A 27,677-nucleotide genomic window follows, 5' to 3' on the forward strand; every position below is an offset into this window, starting at 1 on the left:
ATGAACTCCACAGTCGGCTGCAGTCCGACTCACTCTGCAGGGGTACCCTTTACTAGTGCGTCCCGTCTTCTGTGGGAAGGAAGGAGGAAGAAGTTTTCACCCTTTTCCATCACTCGGGGAGAGTCCTCCTTTGAATTGGGAAGTGTGTGTGAGAGGGAGAGAGAAGCGTCCCGAAAGATCTTCCCTGAATTGGAGCCGGATCATCCGTCCTCTTACGGCGACGTTTCCGGCCACAGCTCCACGTAAGTGTTCGCTTCCTCCCGATCCTGTTGACCTGTAGCTGTGCATCGCGGGTTTAGGGCAGACTTTAGAATACACGCGGCTTCAGAGTTTGGGGAAAATTATATTGTTTGGGTCCAGCCTTTTTTTATTGCCCTCAATGCATTGCTTTCTTTGTAATGAAAACCAGGAAGAAGTTGGTTGGTCTCAAAATCATCACGTCAAATTTCAATATCGATCATCACGGGCTATAAATCGACAGACGAAATGTATTATTGCAGCACTCCAGGGAAAAGTATAAATAGTATGATAAAACTCCAGTGCTATGGAAAAATTAAACAGAAATATTTTGACGCCTTACGTGTTATACGCTAATTTTATACATTCTTAATACGAATCCGAAGTGTAAAACTTGACGTCACTTACTGAATGAGAAGAAATGAAAGCGAAATTTAAACCGGAGAAAAAAACTCATCCAGCCAGAACTACGGGACTGGTTTCAGCTGGAGTTTTCAGAGATCTATAACCCCTTTATGATTTGCGGAAAACCCTTGATGAACTAATGAGAACAATGTTTTGATATTGCGATATCTAGGACTGCTTATGCTATATCCAAGGGCTAGGGAAGAAAAACGACCAAGATCCAATTTTTTTATTCGTTTTAAAAAATGTAGTCTAAAGGGAATGCCATAAAATTTCATGTCTTTCTCCTACCAGTCACTCATGAAGGAGCTACACTTGGAAGGATAATGCGAAAAAATGGGAACGCCCCTTAAAGAAAATACAAACTACCATTCACACAGAATTTTTTCGGTTTTAGGCTCAGTGTAAAAGTCAAATGTTAGATTGTGACGCGAAAATTACTCACACTCGTTAATTTCTTCGTTTCAGCCGTGTCCTTGAATATTCCCTTCGAGTGTGCCTAATGTATGAATTATTTCATGCATTCTTATGTTGAGGCTTCATCTTGAGAGTCTCGTCGACCATGTTAACCCATGAATACTATATCGGTCCACCCCTCCCCCTCACAGGTCATATAGGCTCTTCCCTGATGTGTCTGTTTGGTGAATCGACTCCAATCTATTCTCTCAACATGATCCAAGCCAGCGTAACACACTTCTTTCATGCTTTTCCATTAGTGGAGTAGCCTATCCACATTCCCTCACAACGCGCTCATTCTTCCACCAATCCCTTTTATGTTTACCACGAACATTCCTCAGATATCTCATACCCAACTCATTTAGTTTTCATTTACGCTTGCCTTGCATACATAAGTTTCGCTTCCATGCAATAATGTGGGGAGGAGTACACTTTTATACGCTCAAAAAATAACTGGGAAATATTTTATAACTTTTTCTTCTTCTTAATCAATGGCATTAAAGTTAAATATCATCACTCCACATTCCACTGAACCTTATCAAGAGCTTCGTCAATTCAAAGAATAAAAAATGGCCCTGGTTTCCTACATCGAGAGTGGTGTTCCTCATTAAGAGAGGAAAAATGAGGATTGCATTTATGTGTAAGATCTCAAATATAATGTATTACCAAGGGCAAGAATTTTTATTCTATGAACTTTGAGTGAAATGAAATCAGTAGCTTAAGTACAATAGAAGTCTGCTGGACCTATTTTATAGGAAATTATCAATCTGAAGGAATGGCCAAAAATGGAAACACTGCAATAATAATTATACGAATAAAGTAATAAAACTTAATACAGCCATTTCTGTACGAAGTTGTAAGTATTATATAATTAACCTACGAAAACATCATTACAGTATTATCTCTCATATCATCTTAATGACCATTGAAGTTTCCGAAACACTGTAACAACTTTAACTAAAATTAAGTAATATCCGTGACTACTTGTTTCAGCAGTTTTTATGTTTTTTATATAAGAATACAACTATTAATCATGGTGGACAGGAAATCATCATGATACATTTATCGGTATCCTAATTCCTCGACTTTATTTTTGAAAATGTCACATTCCGTTATTGTCATACACTATATATGCAGAATTCTTTGCCAGTATCAACATAACTAATGAAAATCATAACATAGATCGTGATTATTTGATCCAATATGTTCAAGGGTATCCGGGAATAATATAAATTACCATATCCATCCAACGCAAGTCTTCAAATTCTTCCAGCCCGTTTAAGAGATTCAGAGAAAGTGAACTTTAATATACTGTCGTTGATACCTCGTTTACTTTTAGAAGTAATTGTCGTTTACGGCTTTATGGAATGAAATCAACTCAGATGGGAAAAAGTTTAAGAATGTCATTCTATGTCTCATTAGCCGAGTGCAATTTCTCATTATTGAACTTTCAATTCAATCATTAAGGACTGAAATGTAGAGTAAAACTCGAATGTAGCCGGAGATTATATACGTGTCGAGACTATCAACCATGAAAATTTGAAATGTTCAATTAGATTAGCCTAAATAAATTATCCGAGCCAGCGAAATCAAAGCAAACGAACGAAAGAAACTCCATTAAGAACGATTGCCGCTTAAATGAGGCGAATGACACAGAACGGGCAAAGTATTCAGACACGTACATTTTTACACATTTGCAAATGAACTAGATGTAAATGGACTGCGTCAAATTGAATCATGGCTCGTTGGTTACGCTCTGAACGCTGGTATTGCACTTCCTTCGCCGGGGCATGACTCAAACGCGTGGAAAATGTTCTCATATCCCCGCCCGTATGCGGGTCTATTTCGGCCCGTCCACTTACAAGCTCTTCCCCTCCAGTGAAAAATGGACGAGAACGGCTCTGCGTGCGTATGTGCGACTCGGAGAAATCTCCTTATCACCTTGACTGCAAAGTGCTCCGCGAAAACACGTGCCTGGGGAGAAGTCTGCTAGGGCACACTGAATAAGAATTGTGGGGGTCCCATTGAGAGTATTTATTCAACGATTGAATCTTTCAGCTCCTGAAGAAAATATTATTAATCAACAAATTGATTATTTTTATTCAACAATGGTTATCGCTTTAAAGGCATCCGATTCCATTGAGTGGACCGGGTTGATCCCGATCCCTATTTGGGTGCTTTATAGAGAGCTCTTCAAGTTGAGTACACCGTCCTTCGGAAGGGACCTTCAAATTGTGCCACCTCATTGGCCCCATTCATTAAGAGTGGGATGATTCCGACGCTGAATTTCCCTCAATTCCCTGAACATTATACCCCTACCAAATTACCTATCTATCTTTTCACTTGCACAAACGATCGTAGCTGTCAGTCGCCTCCACGAAAAACTACTACTACAGGCCCATTGTGGTCGATTTTAACAGAAAATTAATTTGTACATCGCTAAGATGATCAGGAGTTCCCGTTTTATTTTGCTGTAATAACAGATAAAATTAACTTTTAATGTTTACATTTGTTTTTGTTTTTCACATTATAATCTAAGTCATCGCTTTGGTAAAAGAAAGTTTTCTCAAGTTTAAAGCCAGATATAGCTTCGTGAATAGGGGAATTATTAACACGTGGATGTGCACATGACAGTGGGGTTGCTACTTTGAAGCTAATTAATAATTCATAATGAAATGAAATTATTTGTTAATAATATGACAGTAAAATGTTGTAAAACACCCGGAGGAAGTTTGGCAACTTTCATCACTGAGAAAAAATTGCAAAGTTTCTTTTAAAGTAAAATAATCTACGTTATATCAATTACGTGAATAATTACAACAGACACCTGATTAACTCAAGACTTGTTCTCCGATACAATTATCCTCGCTCAGTGCTGAACAATCCCTAAGATTTCCTCCTGAAAACATTTTCATGTACTCGTACCAAAGAATCGTGTTACTTTGGTCGCTAGTGCGCTAGCATTACGTGGCTAGGATCCAAGTTCGAGCATTGTCATTGGTGGATTTCGTATTGACGTTCCAACTTCCGCTTAGGCTCCGAATGTAGACCATTTCAACGATCAGTATATCTAATAGGACACAAACTGTGTGACCTGTGGGCGTTTTTCATTTCCGGCATAAGTCAATGCAGAACTCGCAAGGTTTTCTCTCCGCACTCCCTTCCATTCATTTAATTTCCTTCCACTCTTGGCAATCACTCTCCCATTCCTAATGGTATCAATGAAATCGGTCGCCTCCACGAATAAATAGTATTGTTCGCCAATATCCGCTAATGTAATACATCGTGGAATATTTCCATTTTGCAATTGAGAAAGGACGACGTAATTAAAAGCTATTTCTATTTTATTCACGGCGATACATTTCTACTAACCCTTAGCTTCAGTTATTATGTTAGTTTTGCAATATTACGATGACGGAATCCTAGAAGCGCGTTGTGGTAAATATATATAAATACTGGAAAATCACATTGCCATTTATCATTTAAGAAATATTTCCTTGTTTTCGCAAATTTCGAAACTTCCCCGGTTCAGTCCATGCTCACGACTCTCCGTTTTTGTTGACTAGACTTATAAGGGAAGGAAACCCGAGTTCACTGACGTCATTAGCCGTATATTAACAGTGGGCATTGCCTGAGAATCATCTTTGCAGTTCATAACGCGCGTCGCTCTTCACTTCATCCGGCAATTCTCTGCTTTCTTCAAACAGAACCCAAGAGGCCACTCCTCCGACATAGCAGAGAGAACATCGTACAATGTCGTGCCCATCCGTGCACTCAGCATCCATGGGCCTCCCAAGCGGATTCCGCCGGGAGGCCTCCAGCGCCGGCCGGGACCCCATCTGGACTAGTCCCCGCTACTACAACTACGTTCGGGATATGATGAGCAGATTCTCGAGGGAGCTGAAGCTTCGCCGCCTCCTGGAGTCCGAGGCCAACCCGGACAGGAACCCAGGTGAGTCGCACTCAATGAGCCCTGCAATGATCCAATAACCTTTCCCTCCTTTTCTCGTAGCACGTGGTAAATGATGCGGGGTGAAATTTTTTAATATCTATTTTAATTATCGCCATCACCAGTGGTCATCGACAGCGTGGTGGTTTTATGGGTTTATGGGTCTTGGCCACTGATCTTAGGGTTCCTTGTCCTGATCCCGGTGATACGTAGGGATGCCCTAGGCCGAACCCAAGCCGTGTGATTTTTCGGGTACCGTAACTTGATGAGAATCCATGGGTGGGGGATGGAACCGACCCGGATCACATTAACTTCTAAATTTCACACGGTTAATTGTGAACAGGGATTTCTCCTCGCCGATGAAGCCATTCTTCGGTGCGAATAACTGCAATATTAGTGATCCTCATTACTCATATTGGTTGACGCAGTTCACCGCTCAATTCAGTTATAACCTTTTTCTGTCCTTGTTACATTTACTTCATCGTCCAGGATGTCTCATGTACTTATTCTTATCCTCCTCTTTGGCCTTTTAATGGTTCTCCTCCTTTATGCTTCCATTCACAACTGCAGACACATTCAGCTCGCTCTCCTTCCTGAAAATTCATCCTTAATGTTAACCAGCTCTTTTTATCGACCAATATTTGAAAAAAAACTTGTCTTTTATAACGGAAAACGTTTAAGAAACAAAATCTTTCGAGCAAGGGCGAATTGCGTTTGACCCTCCGATGGACTTCGGCTTTGAAAAAGGCGGGGAGAAATTTCAACGTTTCGATGACCCATGGATCTATGCTGTCAATTTCAATCATGATTGCTCCTGGAGGAGTCACCCAGGTCAATCCTATGTCTTATAATTATAGAGATGTTTTTTTAAAGTGATTTCTTTAGGCTGAAGAGTATGTTGACCCTCAAAGCATTAAAGTTTGGCGGGTTGCATACCATGTGATTATTAAGGCGCTTGGGGAACCCATACAATTTATGTAACGAATTATCATTTGACAGTTTCATTATTAATGTTTTGATCGCGACATTTTGTGCGATGCATTGAAACCTGTGTGTTTTATCAAATGATTCAAGCGACTAAGAGTCTTGTGAAACGTCTAAACTGTGAAAACTAACATTCCTTCGGCAGTTATTCTGGGACGCTGGTCACCGCAAAGACTCGAACTCGGGCCCTTATCATATGAATTTGGCGACAATAAATTCCCCGCCAGAAATATTCTCCATTAATATTCGTGTGGGATGATATGATCTATCACACGGTAAATACGGTCTCATCTACCAGATGAAATTGTTTTTTTTTGGTGCTACTCTTCTCACTGTGTTCATTTAACATAATGATTCCACGTAATGTATCTCAAGCGAGGCAATTCCTTGAAGAAAGTACACTCTCAGGGTAATCAGAAGATAGTGAGCTCGAATCCCCACTATGGTGTAGACGTCGCGTCGTGATGTATGGTTTTAAACTCTTCCTGTGACGTCAAATTCCCTCTTTCTTTTTCTCTCACGCTTCCCCGAGGGGTAATTTAATATGTAAGTTCTTGTATGGGCCTCTAATTCATTGAAGGAAAGCCGTGATATCGTCATAACCTTGTATCTACCCTCAGCAAATAGACTATATGTACTTCCTATGTGTAAAATGGGGCGTTGGGACCGAAGGCACGATTCTCCTGCACCAGATCAACGTCCCTCCGTACTGCGAACTTCTCCTTATTAGATATTAATACGAAAGCCTCTCCATGCACGGGGAGTTTATTCTCCTCCCGGGATCGTCATTTACTGCAACGCATGACTTAGCACGAAGTAAGTTCTATACTGATACCCATCAAACAAGCCATGCTTGGTTCATCAGATTTCCAGATTCACAATCGCGGTTAAAGTAAAATGGAAAGTTTTGATTGGATTTATCGAATAAAGTAGGGGAAAATATCTGAAAAATGACGTCAGTCAAATCAATGCTCGAGGAATGCTGCTGGTCTAGCGAGTGCAAGCCGTTTTCTGACAAAATCACCAACCTGGAGTTGGACACCCATTTTCATTCTTTAGCACAAAACAGTCACCAGCTTGTAGCAACTTCAATTTAAGGTGGGAGTAACTACACGGTGAAACATTTCTCCGTTTTATGAAAGTCCCTTTAAAGTTTACTCTTTCGCTTTCTTTCGCGCTAACTGACAGCGTTAGAAACCTACAGTACACACCTACGAATGAGAGGTTTCGACATTATCCTCGACCAATCTCTCATTCAAGGAAAGTATGACGCCGTCATGAAAATACATCACCTCACTTTACAGTTAAGGGGAATAAAGTCATAATCGTGGCGATAAACCAATTAGTTGGCTCTTGGTTGGTGAGGATAGTGTTCACAATGATTTTAGCCAGGAGGTGTGCGAAATTCACGTATTCAAGGAGGGGGCACAGTTCCTCTTCATTCAACTTCCCAAGAAGTTCTATCAACTTCAAATGTGATTTTCTTGAGGCATCGACTGGAGTTTGAACCCGGGACCCTCCGTTCAGAATTCCACCTATAGAACTATACTGCTATGTATGTAAATAACGGCTTGGAAACTTGAAATAACGTATTTTTATTGTTTGCAGTCCCGCAAGACCTTCAGCCTCTGACGGTCGAGGTGACCGAGTTCTACATCCGCCAGAATGCGTCCGCCCACCACACGGAGGCCTACGAGCTCACGTCCATCTGCCCAGGGGGAGGAGGCGACGGCTCAGGCCACACCGGCAACTCCCTGCGGGGCACCCCCGTCCTCCGCCGCGGCGCCGACTTCTTCTTCGCCGTCCGCTTCGACCGTCCCCCTGAGTACAAGAAGGACGCCATCCGACTCATCTTTTCCTTCGGTGAGTGAACGGGGGTTATTGCCGCCTCGGAACCGACCGCCTCCAAGGAAGGAGTGTTTTAACCCATGCATGCCTGCAACCCTAATTGAGTCTAGTGCAATCTACGAGTGGGTGTCGACAACACCTCGACAGTGACGGGATACTCCTGATTGAAAATCAGTTTTCAGCTCTCTTTTCGATGACAGCCCCGTTCTGATGATTCTCCTGGCTTATCTAAATTTTTTTTCGTGTCATCTTTTAAATTAAGTAACACTGCGGTAATCCAAAACCTACTCGCTGTCTCCCGGGAAATATTTTTCCGTAGTTAAATATTTTCGAACATTTTCTATCATTGGGATGGCTCACCATTTCCTTAGCTATTACTTTAAAATCTATGTATTTCACTAAATCATTACAGTCACATCCGTGTCACGGGTCCTTTTTTCAAAGATAAATAATGATTATTTCCTAAAAGAATATGTAATTTATTAAGTATAATAGGAAAAACACATGTTAAAAAATAATTAAACGGAAAGGAAACGAAGTGTGTGTAGACGACACAAGAGGAAAGGACAGTAGGAAAGCAATCATGCAACGTCATAATGGATAGGCCCACTGCGTTTCGTGGCACGCATAGCCAGAAGAAAGAGACGAGCCACATTGGCCAAATACACATTCAAACACGAAAACCCACCATATGGCAAAATAAATATTCATTCACATGGAAATAGGTATAAGTAAAAGCGATAGGAACACATATAAAGGACGAACACAGGAGAGGTGGGGAAGGCCTACTGTCCTTTCCTCTTGTGCCGCCTACTTCTCCTTTGGTAGGTGAAACAGCTCCCTAAAGCCATCTCTAGGCTAATGGATCGGGGCCCTTGGTTGCATAAACCCCCCGCAGATTACACAACACGGTCAAAGTAGTAGGGATGTGAGGAGAAGAATTGTGCTAGGAAAAGAGTCTTTTATAAGGAGGAGAGAGTCGATGACAGGGACGTTGAGTAAGGATGTTAAGAAAAGACTCGTAAAAACTTTGATACGGAGCGTAGCTATGTACGGTGCGGAAACGTGGTCATTGAAGCAGGAGGATAGACGTAGACTGGAGGCTTTTGAAATGTGGGTGTGGAGAAGAATGGAGAAGGTGAAATGGACAGAGAGGAAAACAAATGAGGAAGTACTTGGTATGGTGGGCGAAGAGAGGGGTTTGTTGGGAGAAATCCTAAAGAGGCAGGGAAGGAACAGGATAGGGATGTTGGACGGGAGGAAGGGAGGAGAGAAGTACACAGATGAAGAGGAACTTGTTATAGCGTAGGATGCTGGATTGTTTTTTGTTAGGAGTCACAATATATTTATTTGGTAGTTGTATCCATCCAAAAACCTACCTTAACCGGTAGATTACCTTTTAATATAATATGTATTATATATATATATATATATATATATATATATATATATATATAATATATAAGTGCACATGCTATGACCTCTATTAATATTTCGATTATTTATATGAGATTATGGGTGTCATATCAATGGGGATTCTCATGATAATTAAGTTGTCTAGTCATCTTGTAATTAAACTGATGTAGGTTTATAACCACCTCCGACCTGTTTGTATTGCATTGAATTCTTTCAGATATTTAATGATTACTATGGTGGAGTTGATACATTTTTTTACGGATTAATCGCTACACATCCATGTGACCCAACTCACCTTACGGTGAATGTGCTGTTTGAACCCTTCGACAGGGCCCAACCCCGTGTCCACCAAGGGCACTCGAGCCGTTCTCCCGATCCCCCTGGAGCAGAGATCCAACGGCGGCTGCAAGAAGGACGTGTGGGAGGCAAACGTGCAGCGGAAGGAAGGGAAGACCCTCATCCTCGAGGTGGGTACGCCGATGAACGTTTAAGGATACCTGCTCTGGATGGAGTTAATGCCTTCGTCATAGAGTAACTCCGTTCACTTCTCAAATAATTATTTAAAAAAATAGAATGAAAATCGTCTTTGCTTATAAAATATGCCTGTTGTATTTGATTTTATATTAAATGACCTTTTGAAGGAAAAAAGTCGCCATACTAGCGGGAGAAACGTTTTTGGGTCTGTGCTGACGTTCTTCTATGCCACCATTATTACGTAGCTCTCCCCCACGCCAATACTAGAGTTTTTCAACCTTCATTTACTCAATAATTACGCAACACTTACTCACGAATTCATATTTTTCACAAGTTTAAATCACTGTAGCCAGTGGTACAGTCAACCATGTGTCCTTATATAAGCATTGGAGCAAGAAGTTGCCTGTTTTTGTTATTTATGTAAGGTGCTACTCGGTTAAAATTCAATTTATTTTTATGTGACACCACTTTTTCTATAAACCCTTCATAACCCATCGTAAAATTTTACAGTTTTCCGTACGCTTCTCTCCGATGTAGCGGTGGCGTATACATTTAAAGTCCCTAAAGACCCATCCATGTGCAAAGAAACAAGTTCCTAGAGAGATTATTTTAATTAGATCAAATATTCCGTCCGGGTCCTAGATCTTTTCTTCCGACATTCCCTTAGTAATCGTTCAGAAATGAGCCCAGTTGGATCGACTTTTATGTGCATATTAATTTCGTTCAAATTTAACATTTATGTTCACATATCGTAGTATTGAATACTGAGGGCATTATTAAGCTAAGGCGTAGATTTAAACCATTGAATTTTCAGACTGATTTTTGTGAAACATTGTTTCTGCCATACTTTGCCGAAATAGTGTGTACAATTAAAAACCAAATCCCCTGAGCTCTTTCAACTATTAAGCTGGAATTCTGGATTTTGAGTTTTGAATTTAAATGCTAATGCTCGTGTTTGAGTGAAAGAAATTCTTAAAATTAGTTTATTGACGGATTTACCCTAATAGTTAAAGTACCTTGTATGAAGTGCTCATTTTGCACAGAACAAAATAAATGCTATATTATTGCAATAAGATTGTGCTCCAGGTATTTTTGTTAAACAAAGCGTGATTTATTGGTGTATACATTTTCTACTTCCTCCCTTCCGCTCTTTGCATCTAGAGTTTAAATTAAAAATTATAAACCAAACTTCGCACCGCGAAAAAAATATTCTTCTACCTCCATTACCACATTAATATTGATGTAAACTCATTAGAGATGATTTCCCTACATTTTCGTTTATTGCGAAGTCCACAGAGAGCAAACAAGTTTTTCTTAAATTATAATTTTCAAATAGCACGTCTCATTAATTTTTAGTCATACATTAGCAGACGTCTCGACACTTTCCTTTTGGAGTTCATAGGTGGAATCAATTAAGTGTGCTACGAAAGGGAAAGGCCGTGAGCGCATTGTTATTCTTTGCCCCTTTTAATTTATTAATAACATACTCCAGTCCAGCTAAGCTGAAAGAAAAAAATCAGTTTAATCAACAATCCGAATAACCCACTCCACTTTAAGTCCTCTCATCCCTTGGGAGCAGAAAATCATGAGCCATCAGGTTTGAACGCTCAGAATATTCGGTTCAGTTTAAAACTCTCAGTGGTGCTCCGGAAACAAATTCGACAATGGGCTGGATACATTCCGCTCGTGTTGACCTACCTCTTGGGGTCCGCAGGTTCACATCCCGAGCACGGCGCCCGTGGGCATTTGGCGCTGCACCGTGGAGAGCGAGCGCGGAAGTTCCCGGGCGGTGGGTGCGGCTGCGGGCGCGGACGGAGGGCGGGGAGCACGGAGGAGGCGTGGGGAGGGGGAGGAAGGAGCCGAAGGCGACGGAGGGCCGCCCCCGCAGCTCGCCAGGAGGGAGTACAAGTGCGACACGGACATTTACATCCTCTTCAACCCCTGGTGTAAAGGTGAGTGGTCCAATGGTCCGTTCAATACTTCCCGAATTTATGCCACGATAGTTCATGCATAATTCGCAGACAGAGTTGTAATGTTTTAATCATTTTAAGCCCTGGGTTTTGGATAGGCTTTCTATCTTGGATGAAAAACAATGATTTCGCAATGATCAAGATGATTGTGAGTCATTATATGAAGAGCACAATGTATATTGCCACTGTTCTTGATTTTCGTACAACAAGTTTCAACGCTTAGTCGTCATCATCAGGTACCTGATCCAGGTCAAAATGAATTGTCTTGCTCTTCAACAATCCCTATGGAAAATTCGATTTATTAATGACAACAATTTCGAATATTTCACGTTTTTGATAAATATTATTTACCAAATTTGAAAAATTATTATTTACTACTAGTAGGTACCAACTTATAGAAAAATTAAAAGTTTCCCTTAAATGTAATCCTCGTATGAATTCTGTGGTTTTCGACTCAACTTGATGGACTTTGTGATGAAAAGTGAATAATAACAACTTAATAAGTTCCACTGTTTTTTTATTTAAAAAATGACCGGTTTCGTCGAATAATCGACATCATCAGGTAAAATACGTGTACAGGACTTTTTGACGTTTATGGCGGGAGGGGTTTTGGGTGGAGGGGAGGTGTGGTGTTGGGGGAAGGGGGTTGGAAGAACTTGGGAGAAAGTCAAAAAGTCCTGTATATTGTACCTGATGATGTCGAATATTCGACGGAACCGGTCGTTTTTTAAAATAAAAATCAGTGGAACTTAAAAAGATATAATTATTCACTTTTTAATCCACGTATGATTAACTACCATAAAGTATGTATCGAGCATTATGCTCGTAAATTCAAAATTAAATTCACCGTTAATGACATTTCTCTCTAAAAGCAAATGAAAACGAATAAACGTTCTTGACACTAATTAAAACATTATTCGAAGCTCTTTTTTTTAAATAGCACCAAATCTGACAACCATAATTTTGCTTGACTAAAAAATGTGCGAGGATCTACATGGAGATACAATTAAGTGGAAATTCGGATTGAATATTTTATTTTTTTTCAGAATTTCTTGAAATCCTTTTTTCGTCAGTATACACCCAATCATACATTTATTCATTATTTATTGTTTGCAGTAGATTTCTGAAAGTAGAATATTTTTTTGAAAAAGCTTCCAATCGAACACAATATTGCTGTCTTCAGTTAATAATGGCTTTAATAGTCACATAAACGCAATGCGTGCTCTATTTCGCAAAAGAATTAAATGTGAAAAATTCTTATAATTAATGGACATTTGAAAATTAATCATCCCTTTGCCAATATGATTACTTTTCCACCATTACACTTGACGCCCATTTGGAATATACTGGCTCAGTGAGTCGGATTGTGATAAATGTGCTCTCATTAGCGAATCATTTATTATTTTCCATTTCGAGCGAGCTTGTTATAGGTATGTTCTGTTGTAACATTCTAGTGGGTATTAAAAACAAAACATGCCATGTGTGGTTACATTTTGACTCGGTCTCCCTTGGATGGATACCTTGATTCCTGTTCCGTTTATCTCTTTCCGATTGTCTTCCCTGACCTAACGTCCTCCTTGTGTCCTCCACTCTTCCCAGAGGATGGCGTGTACATGGAGGAAGAGGCGGATCGCAAGGAGTACGTGGAGAACGAGCACGGGAAGGTTTGGGTGGGCGGTTCATACCGCCAGCCGGTTGGACGCCGCTGGGTGTACGGCCAGTTCGAGGACGTGGTCCTGCCCGCCACTGCTTGTCTCCTCGAGCTCTCCCGCCTGAGGCACGAGGAGCGAGGCGACCCCGTTAAAGTTTCCCGGGCTTTGTCTGCCGTGGTCAGTGCTCTCTTTTTGTTACTCTTTCAAATTTGGCTATAAGGGACTCAGTCGTTTCATTTTTCGTCGTTGCCCTTTGTCGTTTGCCCTCGACAAAGTCGCCTTTCCCAAGTCCATCCTTTTTGTTGTCCTTGCGTCTGAGTTCACGATGCATCAAAGGATGAGGAAATATCATATTACTCCTATTGCGTTGATTCGATGGTCACATATGGATTCTGTTAATTAAATGTTAAAGATAAATGGAGAATAATTTCATTACTATTATTCTTGGAGGAATAATTTAATTATCATCAGCGTATACCATGTGAGATGATATATCTTTCCATTGACAACCAATAGACATTTTTGTGACTTGACATAGATATTTAAGTTTACTTTAAATTTTAGTCGCAGATGTTGTTTTAGTAGTGGGTTTTTACACTGGGAGTTATGAATGTATTAGTACAACTTGGATCAATTCAGAATTGCTTTCAATATTTCCCATTTTACATATGTAATTTAAAAATTGTGTATGTATATGTATTAATATATATGTATATATGTATGTATATATATGTATACATGTATGTGTATATATATATATATATATATATATATATATATATATATATATATATATATATAATTATATTCAAACACGAAAACCCAGCTGTTTCATTTGTCCGAATTGAAGCGCCGTACACTGTAAAAACATATGTACTATATATACACACATACACATATATTTTTGAGATAAAAGCGTACCTGAAAATTGTTTTCATCGCCATCTAATGAAAAATTGAGAATTTCATTAATCAGTTACGTGCTACTCTACAATTCCAAAACAAGAAATTTCATCAAACCCCATTGTCGTAATTTATTAGATTAATTCCGTTGATGACGACGGATTGCTGATGGGACGCTGGCATGGAGGATACAAGGACGGCACTGCCCCGACCGCGTGGACTGGAAGTGTTGCCATTCTGGAGGAATACCTGCGCGGAGGTGGTCGATCCGTGAGATACGGGCAATGCTGGGTGTTTTCTGCATTGACGGTGACATGTAAGTACCCAGTACCTTTTGCATCCTATCATTAAAATCTGACATGACAGGTATCCTGCAATCGGATGAAAGTGAAACATGTAAATTCGAGTTTACATTGCATTGAATTTGTCCCATTCTATCGATGCCAATTCTTAATTCTAGTACATGTATATTTATGTCAGCATGTGAAAAATTATTGCGTAAAAGTTGTTTTTTCGTATTTAAGGCAAGAGCTAGGCGATCTAGAGCGTTTGAATCAACAACTAACAAAGTATATTTGGACTTGTCTTGTGCGTATTAGCTTGCTGGGTTTTGCATTGATTTCCTCAGCCGGTATTCTGTCGCAAAGTTGCCGTTCGTGTTGTGCTCCAGGTACGTATTTAGTTAAACAGTACGAGTATATAATAATTGGAAATAGTCGAGGAAATAGATATTGAAAACAAATAAAATAAAAAAGTCTGTTTAAAAATGAAATTAGCTTCTGTAATTCAATCGTGATTAGAAAATTATGTGCTTGTTTGGAAGTGGAAATGTTACGATAGATTTACAGCGAAAAAAGTTACTGCCGCGTCATCTTTCGCAGTTTCTTAGAATTTACAGCGAAAGCTTGCTAAATTAAGAAAAACAGCCAAAACTTTTTTTCGATGATCATTATCTATTGAAATGTTCATGACAAATGAATCGGACAGAAATACATCTTTCAAATATAAATGCCTAGAAAATGATCGACTTAATTCGCATGGGAATAATGTGAGATACAGTGACTAATTAATGGTCATTCACAAGTTAACTATTTTTCTAAACAGCTCGCAGTAGTCTATATAATTTCCGTTTGGATTTTCCGATACACATGGATTTTATAGAGGAGGTAGTTGTACTAAATACTTGTCATTCCATCATCTCAGCACCAGCGTTTACGCATGTGCTGTACTGCCATGTATATGGCTGATATGCTAATTCATATCCTAATGAATCCGCGGAGGCAGAAATAAATGAAAAGAATTCGAAGAGAACAAAGTGGAAAAAACCCTTAAGCAATTTTCTATCATTTTTACCCGAAAAACACTCATTTTATCTTAATTAATAAACTAAAAAATACACAGCAAAAAATTCTTGAGAACATTTCTGAGGTTAGATAAAAAATACAAATATTCTAGATCGAAGAAATATCTTTCCAAAATTAGGAATTCTGCCATTAGACAGGCTGTATCATAATAGGAAACTATATCTATGACAAATATAAAGTACCTGATTTAAATAAAAAGGAATTACCATTAAGGGGCAACATTAAGTATATAACAAAAAAATCATACCCATCAATGTAGAAGAAAATTGGAGATTACTATACCTCTAACTTTCAATGAAATACCTAAAGATTTAAGATTATTACAGTCAGCAAATGTTGAGAAAGGGAGAATAAAAGGCTGGCTTTTATACAGAATAGATTAGGGCTTGGAACAAAACGTGACATAATATATGTAGCTTTTGCAATTGCAACAGTTTAAGCTATCATTTTTGTGAATGTGGTATCTGCTATCAAACCAAAACTGACTGAGTTAGCAGGGCCAGACTGAGTATTTAATTTATAAATTTGTAAAAACTATACTACTATTGTATATTATTAAGATCATATCACTATGGTATATGATAAAGATTGTCTGTAATTGTGCAACAATACTAAATAGCACACATTTCAATGCGTACATCAGAGAAATACATATTTATATCCAAGGTTTATTTTCCGAACCTTTTGGAGACAAATCTATGAGATATTTCATATTAGATATAGGCCTTCTCTAGAATGACCTCGCAATGACTCGCGATTTTGTTTAACCGCTGGATGAAATCTTCACTTACAATTTAGGGCGCTGTTAAAAATTATAATTTATTATAAGATTTGGTGTTTTCCCGGCACACGATTGCGGTGGAGTCTTCGCGAGTTTTCCATCGGTTCAGGGTTTCAGCTGACGACTTTCCGATGGCAAACTCCGTCATCATCCCGAGGGCGTTAATATAAATGTACATTATTATTAATGATCAGCACAAAATAATATTACGAACAATGAGTTGCTACTAATGAATTTCTTAGGTTAATTTAATCTACATGGGGAATTACTCTTAATGACCCCTAATCGGCTTTGAGTGTCTTATCCGTAAGTTTTCATTTAAATGCTTCATGTTACGGTGGTAGGGTGATAATACTCGAGATTAATCCCGAACGTAGTATTTATCATAAACACTCTTAGTCATTATTAGCCTCGACTATTGAGCTAAGCGCGCCCTATATATTTACGTTCTCATTCCTCCTGTACACTGTCATTTAAGGGCACATCACATATCGCCTATTTAATGTTCTCCTGAATTCCGACCTCCCTACTTTCAGTGTGCAGAGCCCTCGGGATACCCTGCCGCTCGGTCACCAACTACGTGTCGGCCCACGACGCCAACCAGTCGCTGACCATCGAGCGATACTTCGACCAGACGGGATGCGAGATGGACAGGAACGACAAGTGTGACTCCCTGTGGAACTTCCACGTCTGGAACGACGTGTGGATGTCGAGACCGGATCTGCCTCCAGGCTACGGCGGATGGCAGGCCATCGACGCCACGCCTCAGGAGGAGAGCGAACGTGAGTGCGTGTGTGTGTGCGATCTAAATCTAGCGATGGGGTCTTCGCCACTAGACGGATTCTCTATTACCGGTGCGGTTGCCTCGGTATGTTTTAAAGGAAGGCCGTTTAAAGACTCCTATGATTTTTATCGGGTGAAGCCGGTTCGATTCAAATGACTAGTTGGTTAATTTAAGGTTAAACCTGGTAATGAGATTATCCAGGCAGCGTACTAAGCCCGTTATGTGGTTTATCACTTGTTTACTTTAATTTTTAACGAGACCGACAAAATTTTTGTCATTCTGATTGAGTTAATACGGGTGAAAATCGTTTCAATCAAATAGTATTGCCCATATGCTTGGCCTCGAAATGTCCGTAGTATCGCATTATGATCATTTCGTATTGTGATATGATTAAAATTCTTACAATTGATCATTAGATCTCCCATAGTTTTTGTTTTTTTCATTTGAAGATTTTTCGGTGAACACCGATTCAAAAGTTGAGCAAAACAGAGAGAAAGGGCTTGTGCTAGAAAGGTGCGAATCAACATGAAGATTCACGCAATCACTGTGATAGGCATCCATGGATATACGACGGGTCAGCGCTGAATTGAAAATATTGTAAAAATGTTAATCATATGATTTTATTTACGAATACATGCCCTGCACTATTTCGGCAGGAGGAACAATAATTAAAGAGAGATATTGTGGAACAGAAAGATTCATAGATTCGGTTTTCCCTCCAGGGCAATTCCCGACTGCAGCACAGTGAGGGAGGATCACCATTATATCGCCACCTATATCCTCACTACAGACTTCTTCCTATCTTTTTCCACGACTTCGTAAAATCCCTTCCCCATGCCCTAGCAGCCGTTTGAATGATAATTTCAATGGCGAGTAACTTAACTAAGAGACGTGGTAGGCCAGTGGATGGAGAGTTGGGATACTGATCGAAGGTTCCGGGTTCGATTCCCGAACACGCATCTGGGAACCCACAGCTTTACCTAGGCTGTGACTTTTTTCGAGTACCAGATCTTCCTGGGGAACCACAGCCGGCAGAGCCGCTTCCCTGGCTCTTAAAACCCGTTTTCTCAGTGAGCTCCAACCGCACCTATCAAACCAACCGTCGGGCTGATAACTGTGGTTATTACGAGGGTCATCCGGAAAGTAGTACCCGTTCGTGCCGCATGAAGTGCTGACGACGCGAGTAGCCGCTGGACGAGGTCAGATAGCTTCAGTGGCTTGTCTGCCTTCTCTGAGCCAAGTTGCGTGACGCTAGCATTGCCTGTGTTGTTTCTGTGATTGTTTACAATGTTTAAAAAAATTGAGAACGCCGCCAGTTGTGAAGTGAGGGCAGTGATTAAATTCCTCAATGCAAGAAACGTTCGCCCATGTGATATTCATCGCCAATTAAAGGAGGTGTATGGAGACAATGTAATGGACGAGTCGTCTGTTCGGCGGTGGTGTCGCAACTTCAACATGGGGAGGGGGAACACACACGACGATGAGCGTTCGGAGAGACCGTCTGTCATTACAGACCAACTGGTGAGCTCAGTTGACGAATTCGTGAGGAACGATCGGCGCGTCACAATTGATGACATCTGTGAGCATTTTCCCAATGTTTCTCGAACAATTGTTCATGAAATTGTTAAACACCATCTGCATTATGCAAAAATTTGTGCAAGATGGGTCCCTCGCGTATCTCAATGAGCTGGCGGCGAAGGACTATGCAGCAGGAATACAGAAACTTGTCACACGTTATGACAAATGCCTTAATTTGCTTGGAGATTATGTTGAGAAGTAGTTTAAAGTATCCTCTTTCAAATAAAATTTTTTATGTTTGTTAATATTTACTTTTGTGTCTTTATTTCACGAACGGGTACTACTTTCCGGATGACCCTCGTATTTTATTTATTATCAATATCATAATGTATCATTTAAGGTAGGTTTTTGATGGACCCAAGCTACCAAACGGTACAGCGACAATTTCCTTGTCTCTCTTAAATAAACACAACCCGACATCCTAATCTACGTACTACAAACACGCTCTTCATCTCCGTATTCATTCTTCCTCCCATCATTCCGTTCAACACCCCTGCCCTATTCCTGACCCTTTCTCGTTCGTCTAACAATCTCCTCTCTATCAGAGTCTTCAGCATCCTATTGCCAATCAAAACGCTTCCTCGCTTGTTTTCCTTTCAATCCACTCCACCTTTTTCCCAACCTTAACTCTGGTTATCTATCTGTTGAAGATAATTTGATAGATACACGCTACCTAAAAGCCTCTACGTATTAAATGTTTCGTGGGCTTCCTCTTTCTCTACTCTATATTATTTTTTCTTCAGTACTTAATTCTACCTGTCTGCCTATATGGCTTCCAAAACGTTATTTTTCTTTCTCTACCCCGCTGACCTAACATTATCTTTCTTTGGTGGCCTTCAGAACTCGACCATCTCTCAATATTTGCGCCTCATCTCTTCTACCATATTATTTTAAAACTCCTATTTGTTCAACTTGTTTTCTGAAATCTTCTCCATATCTACATTTCTAAAGCCTCCAATTTACACTCATTATCTTGGCTCAAATGGCCGTTTTATGTCCATACTCCGTTACGTTCCATATTAAAATCTCTACTTATCTTTTCTTTGCCTCTTTACATAGCGTACCCCTCGTCAGTCTCCTTCTCTTTGCCAATGCCAAATTTATCTCCAAACCAAGTACCCTTCTACTATCCCTACTACTACGACTATTTTCCTCCTAAATACTACCTATGTACATGCATAAGTGAAACGGTCCACCTTCTCGAGTTTATTCCCTCCCAATTTAACTGGGTGATGAGGTTCTACGTGATGAGGTTCTTAAGTAATGATATTTTCAAGAAGTAGGATGGCTGAGGAAGGTATTGTACGTATAGAGTGTAGACATGTACGATTGTAAAACTTGGGTTTCAGTTTCATCGGCTGGACCGTAGAAGTGCTCGGAAAGTTAGACAAAAAAAACGATGGAGTTTCGCATCGTACATTTTTTAATCTTCATTATGAAAAGTAATTCTTCAGCGTGGAAATTCCCTCCACCTTTCCAGAGATGATGCAGTGCGGCCCAGCGCCCCTCGTCGCCGTGCGTAACGGACAGGTTGGCTTCGCCTACGACACGGCCTTCGTGTTCGCCGAAGTGAACGCGGACATCCTCCATTTCCAGGAGGACCCAGACTCCGCGTGGGGCTTCACTCGCCTCAAAGTGGACCAATATCAGTTGAGTTGGGCTTGAAATGCGTGGTTGGAATATGGACTATTCGGCGCCTTCGCAGGTCCAAATATGGTCTTGCCTCGACACTCGCTAATTGTTTATATTTTACATTAGATTTTCCGATTGTTTGGCAATTATGATTAACTTTTACTTGATGAATCTTCTGATTGTCATCGGTTTTACCCCGGTGAAAGATTATTCTTATGGCCATCTACGTGTCAGTTGATTTACCCTTAATAAAACTCAGGGATTCTGATAAGAAGTTATGTAAATTTTACTTCAATAGATGGAATAGAGTTAAATATTTGATTCGAGTACAGAGTCTAAAAACATCTACACATTACTTCACATGAAAACAAACGACCTAGGCTAGCATACTGTAGGTCATATTTTACACTGCATGCGGTATACTCTAAGGGCACATGTAATCAATGAATGCGCTCTATCTTAAATATTGTTAAAAGACATAATAACATATAAAGTTATAATTTTTTTGGACAGTAGGCTTGTGAAAATCAAACTAGAATGGTTAACTTAGCTTACTACAGTATCTAATCACAGATGGGAACCAAGATTATGATTATTAATCTAAACAAAAAAATGTAAATGATACTGTTTCGTTGTCTAATCGACTGATAGAAATCTGACCTTGGAATTATGGCACCAATAAAAAAGAGATAAGAAAATTTGCTAGGGCGCTGAGTATCAAGTGATTATAGGGAGTCAATACGAACATGAAGTTCCTTTTACCCTTGCGAAATGACATAATATTTACTGTACTAATGCTCATGTTATATTTTCATCGCATGCAGCGTCGGACGCAGAGTTGTCACGAAGAATCCTAAACTTGACGACGAATTTGGCGACAATGATTTGGAGGACATCACTGACCAGTACAAAAATCCCGAAGGTAAGCCATTCCTTTGAAATTTCTGACATGAGCGCTTAATATCCCTGAGGTTATGACACCTTTTTTCCCCTTTGTCGCTACATAGAAGAATCCGCCGCTGAAAGACTTTCGCGTGTGGGTTGAGGTATATTTGTGTTTATCCTCTCTGCAGGATCCATGAGTGAGCGCCTGGCTACATACAGTGCCCTGAGATCCGCTGGATCCGCTCAGGGTTATTATGGCTACCCTGAAGACGCACTACCAGAAGATGTGTCTTTCTCCTTGGAGGAACTTGACAGTGTCCCATACGGAGAAAGCTTCAGCGTCAAAGTCAAGATTCAGGTAAGACGTCAGTTTGAACATTTTCATCAATATTAAATCGACACGAGGATTTCTCCGCGCCATTTTTGGGCATGGTTGCAAAAATCCTTTGTTTTACCCTAATTACTTAAATGAAAATCGTTACTTTAATGAATTAATCATTATTGCTGATTTACGTACAATAATGGGCGTAGATGCATTTCATATTCATTCACAATCAATGTTGAAGACTGTCAATTAGTTAATTCAAAGACTGTCACCGATTTTGTGGAGTACTATTAGTGGCCCAATCATTATCATAATTATGGATAGTAAAGTAGCGATTTACATTTTTGAAGCCAAGACCTGTTGAAAACCTGTTTTCTACAGTCAACTGAATAAAATGGGGCGCGGGTTTTTCCACCGGGGCGAGCTTAAGCTGTTGGAACGGGAAACTGTTAGAACTAGCTAAAACATTATTTTATTCTGATCCCTTATTGTTTGTGGGAAAAATGACATCTTAAATCTATCTGTTCTGTACTTAATCTGTCAAATTTTATTGGCATCATCTGTCCTACCATATTATGAAGGGGGTAATAACACATTTTCAAAATCATTGCCAAAGAGACATTCTTCCTAGTTATGCAAGAGATTTAATCTGTAGTTTAGTCTTCCCACCGCGAGTGATTCTCCACTTAGATCCTCTAATAAATTTGATACGTCACTCAGTTTGTCCTAACAACGTTTCACAAATCTAGCTACTCTACTCTGCACACGATCCGATTCGGCAATCAATCCAACTTCGTGAAGATCCCATATACTTACAGCATATTCTAAATGAGACCTAACCAGCGAAATATAACATTTCCTATTTTCCATTTCATAACATAGTCGGATGACTATGTTATGTGCGTTGTCGATTCTTCGTCCTTCCCTCCAGATTCATACCTGCCGACTTGCGATGAGAAATGTTGCACTCGGAACCATGCGTTGGAAAGCCGTGCGTATGAGTGTTTCCCTCTCCACTTGCAGAACAAGTCGAGCGAGAAGAGAACTATCCATGCAGTGCTGTCCGTTCACGCGGTCCGGTACACCGGAGCCCTGGCCCACCGCATCAAGAGCTCCAGCGTCGAGTTCGAGATACAGCCGTACTCAGGTGAGCGTACGGCGACTAGCTGTTGCAGGGCATTCTCACGCGTGCCCCGGGGAGAGTGGTGATCTCACGTCCGCTGTGGGAGACCGAAACTTCTGTATGCTCCGAAGCATGGATGAATGTACCCGTGTGCCAAAAGAATGACCTGTGGTATTCATGTGCTTAACAAATTGGGATAGATGTACTTTTACATGAAATACACGTCATTATTCCTTGTATATTTACTGAAAATAATCAAAATAGAGAGAGAGATGATATAAGAAAATAGTCTGGCCGTATTTCTGCGTGTGATACAAGTAATTTGAGTTTCTCAATAGCAAAAACACGTGTCTTCAATCTTAATTCTTCCAAGAATTATCTCCCCAAAATCATTCATGTATACCGATGTGCTATATTATTTTTTCATTTGCCAAAATTAAAGCAAAACTTTGTTCAATGTTCAAATCCATGTATATCTTCTGACAACCTCAAATTCATCCAAGTTCTATGACTTTTTTTGGACACTGCAGTTTTATTAATAAATACAAGGCTTTGGGTAGAGGTCAAGAACTGGACCCTTAGGACCTGCGCCACACAGCACAGGCCTTAGGATGTGTTCGGTGAACTCCATTTAGTGTGAAGACTGTGGCCAGGAATCAGTAGTGGTGCGAGGGAAAAAGATGTCATACACTAATCAAACTCTGTTATAACAGGGCTTCGGAAGGTGAATAAAAGGGCTTCGACAGGAGATTGGAGATACTTAGTCTTGCGGGTTCGAAAAGCGTCTCTTTAAGTTTTTCGGCGAATCTTGTGGGTTAATCTTATTTCTCGATTCCTTCCCTGTTCCCCAGTATTCTTTTCCTCAATCTACTTATCCTGAACTCAAGCAGTCTTTCAACTTTCCTGATTGCGTCCCAATAACCCTCGATAATAGGTGTAAAATTAAATTATAATCTGAGTGGCCAAAAACCCTGTTCTATTGACACTAATGTTACTGAATCACATCCATTATTTCATTAGCATTCGCCGGCCAATTTAAAATAAAATTGAGTACCGTATCGGGAATCGGGTGTATATGACACCGGTTATTCGTCCATTGCACAACCAATGGAAGTAATGAGAAGCCAACTATGGACCATAGAGATTTCAAGAAACAAGTGATCCATAAAGGACGTTCAAAAACGCAAGACTTATAAAATTTTTTCATAAACGTCCGGCTAGAAAATGTTTTTTTTGATTTCTTCAAAATTCCAATAATACACGCACAAATGGTCCACATTTTCTTAAACTCGGAATTCTATTATTCTTGGTTCATTTCCCTTTTTTTAGTGAATGATTCCAATTTCTAACTTTTTTCTCCCAAAGACGAGACAATGGTACTCCGGGTTGCCCCTAAGGAGTACCTGAACCGCGTGGACCGCGACCACTGCCTCCTCAAGATGAACGCCATCGCCCACGTGACGCAGACGAAGCAGTCTTGGAGCGAGGAGGACGACTTCTGCCTCAGGAAGCCCCGATTCAACGTGCAGGTAATCAAGGCCCGATAGGCTCCCAAGTACGCGTGTGAAGGTGGGGCTCGGGTTAAAAAGCAACGGAAGTACGAAGTAATTCAACTTCACCGCTCCGTGAAATTTAAATTTTCTGGAAATGCGAGCCAAGTCAATATTGAAATTATTTCACAAAAGTGCATTGGGGAAACATACCTTTAAAAACGATGACAAACTCTCCGTTTGTATTGAGATCAAAAACAGATTTATTGTTTAAAACCTTAAAGCTTTGATATAAATGTATCGCACTATTGTAATGGAACACCTAAACATTTATAAGAAGCGAGTTTCATACGAAATAACATCCTAAACACAGTTTAAATAGAAGAGGGCGCAAATTTTTTAATCAATTAAGTTTTCTGAAAGAGATCCGTTGATGATAAAGTAATTTAGCTTTTTGCGACAGGATCGGAATAAACTTATATTTCGGATTTATTTTAAATTTTACCTTCCGTATAGCTAATGATTCCTTCATCCGGAAGAAAGGAGGCAGTGATTTATTTACTATTGTGACATTTTTCAGCGTTGCAATTTCACCTTGATAGGAGAGTGAATGGAATCAATGGTCGTCAATTGTAATACCCTAGACACTACCTTAGACATAATGGAAGCTCGTTATATTATTTGTGGCATATTGCGACGCCAGAATATGAGTAGGAAAACGATAGATTCAGAGCTTTCTAGTAATTCCCTCTTTCGTCATGCTTGAGTAACTTTCATTAGCGAGTAATTATCTAGAGGCATACGTACTTGATGGTGTGATTACCATTGTTCAGTGGCCGATATGTGCGACCGCGCAGGTAATTGTCAAGGACTTTGGTTACGACGTCTAAGATGCTAGAGTAAACATTTAACTTATTTTTTTGGCGATAAACCCTGGTACATACGAGTACAAACCCGGTACTCGTATTAAAATCCACGGGTCTGTATACTCCTCGATTTCAAAGCCGGATTATTGGCTGGGGAATCCGCATCTATATCTGTGAACCTGAAATAATGCACCTGGGCTCTTAATAATCAATTCACTTGGGTTTTAAAAACATAATTTCGGTAGCACTAGAACAATTAATGCTTTCCACAGTAATTTGATCAAAACTATAATTTCTCGGCACAAAAATTTATCACAAATGCGGAGAGGGTTGGCCATTAATTATACCTCCAATAACCTTCCCCCATCATACAGTTTTCATGTTTTGACAGATGCTTTCGTTCAAAAATAAATAAGGGGAGATGAGTAGTGAATAGAGAGGGTGTTTGCTGTTGCCTCAGACGCTCCCTTTTACTGCCTCTGTGCACTCCAGCGCGAGACAAATTAAAACGTGACAGAATTTCTATTTGGGTAGATTCAATTGTCTGACCTCCCAGTTTCAGTAATCGATATGAAAGTCGTTGACAGAATTAATCCTTTCCTTATTTTTAATGATTGACCGCATCGACGCTTTTCTTGTCCCGGAAGCACAGCACGAACTGAACAGGAAACTTGAAGTGAAGGAAAATGGATGGAAAAAATTAATGCGAAACGAGGTCGCAACAATTAATGAACGCAAAAGTTGGCGCTGGCGTGACGTGGCTAAATCTATAACCTAAAAAGGATTACGAACGAGCGATAACTTAAAATTTTAATGGAGGCAAACAGATAACTAGATATTTGTTTGAATAAAGCAGACAATATACATTTTTATCTTTAACATTAAGGTTACAGTTTTGGCAAGTATGCTCACCGTTTTAATTTAGTGAAGGCATCAATGTTAACGCATTTGGGTAAAGCGCCAATCAGACAATTTTATTAATTTATTTTTGTGGTTTAATTCCCATTTATTACTCCCTTTTTTGCAGGTAACTGGGACGCCAAGGGTTGGCGTCGAGTGCACCGTCGTCCTCTCCTTCCAGAACCCTTTGACTGACACCCCGCTGACCAACTGCACCCTGAGCGTCGAGGGTCCGGGTCTTCAGAGACCCAGGATATCAAGGCAGAGGTGACCAATTGAATCAAGTGATCTGACAAAAATCCGAATTGGATTAGTTTGTTTTATTAACAAGTTGTCTGGAAAGTAGAGCCAGATTCTTGCAGAAAAGGCTGATATGTCAAATACGATTAAAAATTACTTGTTTGTCAGATTTTATCCCGCGCCAATTTTTTAAATGATAGCCATGGCCATGAAAAATCAGCTGTCTAAAATCTTTAATAAGGATACTGTCTACAATTGTATTATGTATGCATAATATTTTGTTTGAAATTTCTTCTCATTTTGTTATCCATTGACAGAGACGTCAAGCCGGGAGAGTTGGTGACGTTCACGGAGAGATTCTTCCCGCGTAAGAGCGGGCAGAGGAAGATCGTGGCCACCTTCGACTCGAAACAACTGACGGAGATCAATGGATCAACCACCATCACCGTGTCCGATTGAGTTCCTAGCGGGAAGACAAAGCGGCGCCGACAGGCCACCCGGCGGCCCGAATGGTTGACGCACCTCCTGAGGGAAAGTGCGAGCACTGACACGCTGGCAAAAAAATAAGTCGCTCACCCACGCCTGCCGCCGATTGCACACGGCACAGAAATGCTTCACGAAACACCCAATGAATGGTGTTTCCCATGCGAGTAGAGAATGGTATTAAAATAAGTATTCTCTTTGTTCCGATTAGTGGAAATCTTGCTTGATCGCCTCAATAAGGTTGTTAGAACTGAGCTAATGATAGTAGAAACATATTTGAATTTACGTTGGTCTTATTTTATCAAAGGGCTGAATTTAAATGTCATTATAATTAGGTTTACCGTAAAATAATTAGGAGTTAATATAAGTTTATTTGCTGAAGATGATTTGATTAATCTCAGTGTTTGCCTGAATGTTTGCTCACTCACGTATTGTGTTTTTATTTTGTTTTGAAATTTAATTAATCACGCACAAACACTCACAAATGATCAGTTTCCACAATTAATACAATCACGCAACTGTGCAACACCTCTCTTGAAGGAATGTTTTGTTTTAGTTTAAAAACAGTGACTCAATAGCCCTCTAGGTTCTGCGCATCACGCCCAAACCTAGGATAATTCAGTTAATTAAAGTATAATGTTTTATTACGCATTTGTGTTCATTTTTCAGCTATCTTAATTTTTGGCCTCATCGTTGCAATAAAGGCATAACAGATACGCTAAGTAAACGCTGTAGAATAATGTTGATTATAGTAGTTAGGGTTTATCCGAAAATAAGGGGATTAAAGGTAAGTTTACAAGCATATAATTTTTAAAAATAAATTACTCCATTTAATTTACTAGTTGAATTTTGTAATTCTCTGAATATCTGTATCTAGTTATTCATTTGTTCTCTTTGTAAGAAGTTGAATAATAAAAAGAAGTATTGAATGCA

The 27,677-nt window shown here is 39.9% G+C and overlaps 1 protein-coding gene across 1 annotated transcript; it reads left to right on the forward strand.

The window, feature by feature from the left end:
- Nucleotides 1-27,677, forward strand: LOC139691754 (hemocyte protein-glutamine gamma-glutamyltransferase-like). The gene is made up of 15 exons (XM_071589603.1): nt 1-242; nt 4,806-5,050; nt 7,640-7,894; nt 9,626-9,762; nt 11,484-11,721; nt 13,339-13,568; nt 14,432-14,609; nt 16,975-17,220; nt 20,281-20,449; nt 21,257-21,354; nt 21,506-21,675; nt 22,666-22,789; nt 24,131-24,294; nt 26,149-26,288; nt 26,579-27,677. Exons 2-15 carry the CDS (start codon nt 4,852-4,854, stop codon nt 26,718-26,720), a joined length of 2,490 nt encoding a protein of 829 aa, XP_071445704.1. The 5' UTR covers nt 1-242; nt 4,806-4,851; the 3' UTR covers nt 26,721-27,677.

The sequence above is a fragment of the Hetaerina americana genome, unplaced genomic scaffold (genome assembly GCF_022747635.1).
Source record: "Hetaerina americana unplaced genomic scaffold, ioHetAmer1.1.p SCAF_392, whole genome shotgun sequence".
Taxonomy (NCBI): domain Eukaryota; kingdom Metazoa; phylum Arthropoda; class Insecta; order Odonata; family Calopterygidae; genus Hetaerina; species Hetaerina americana.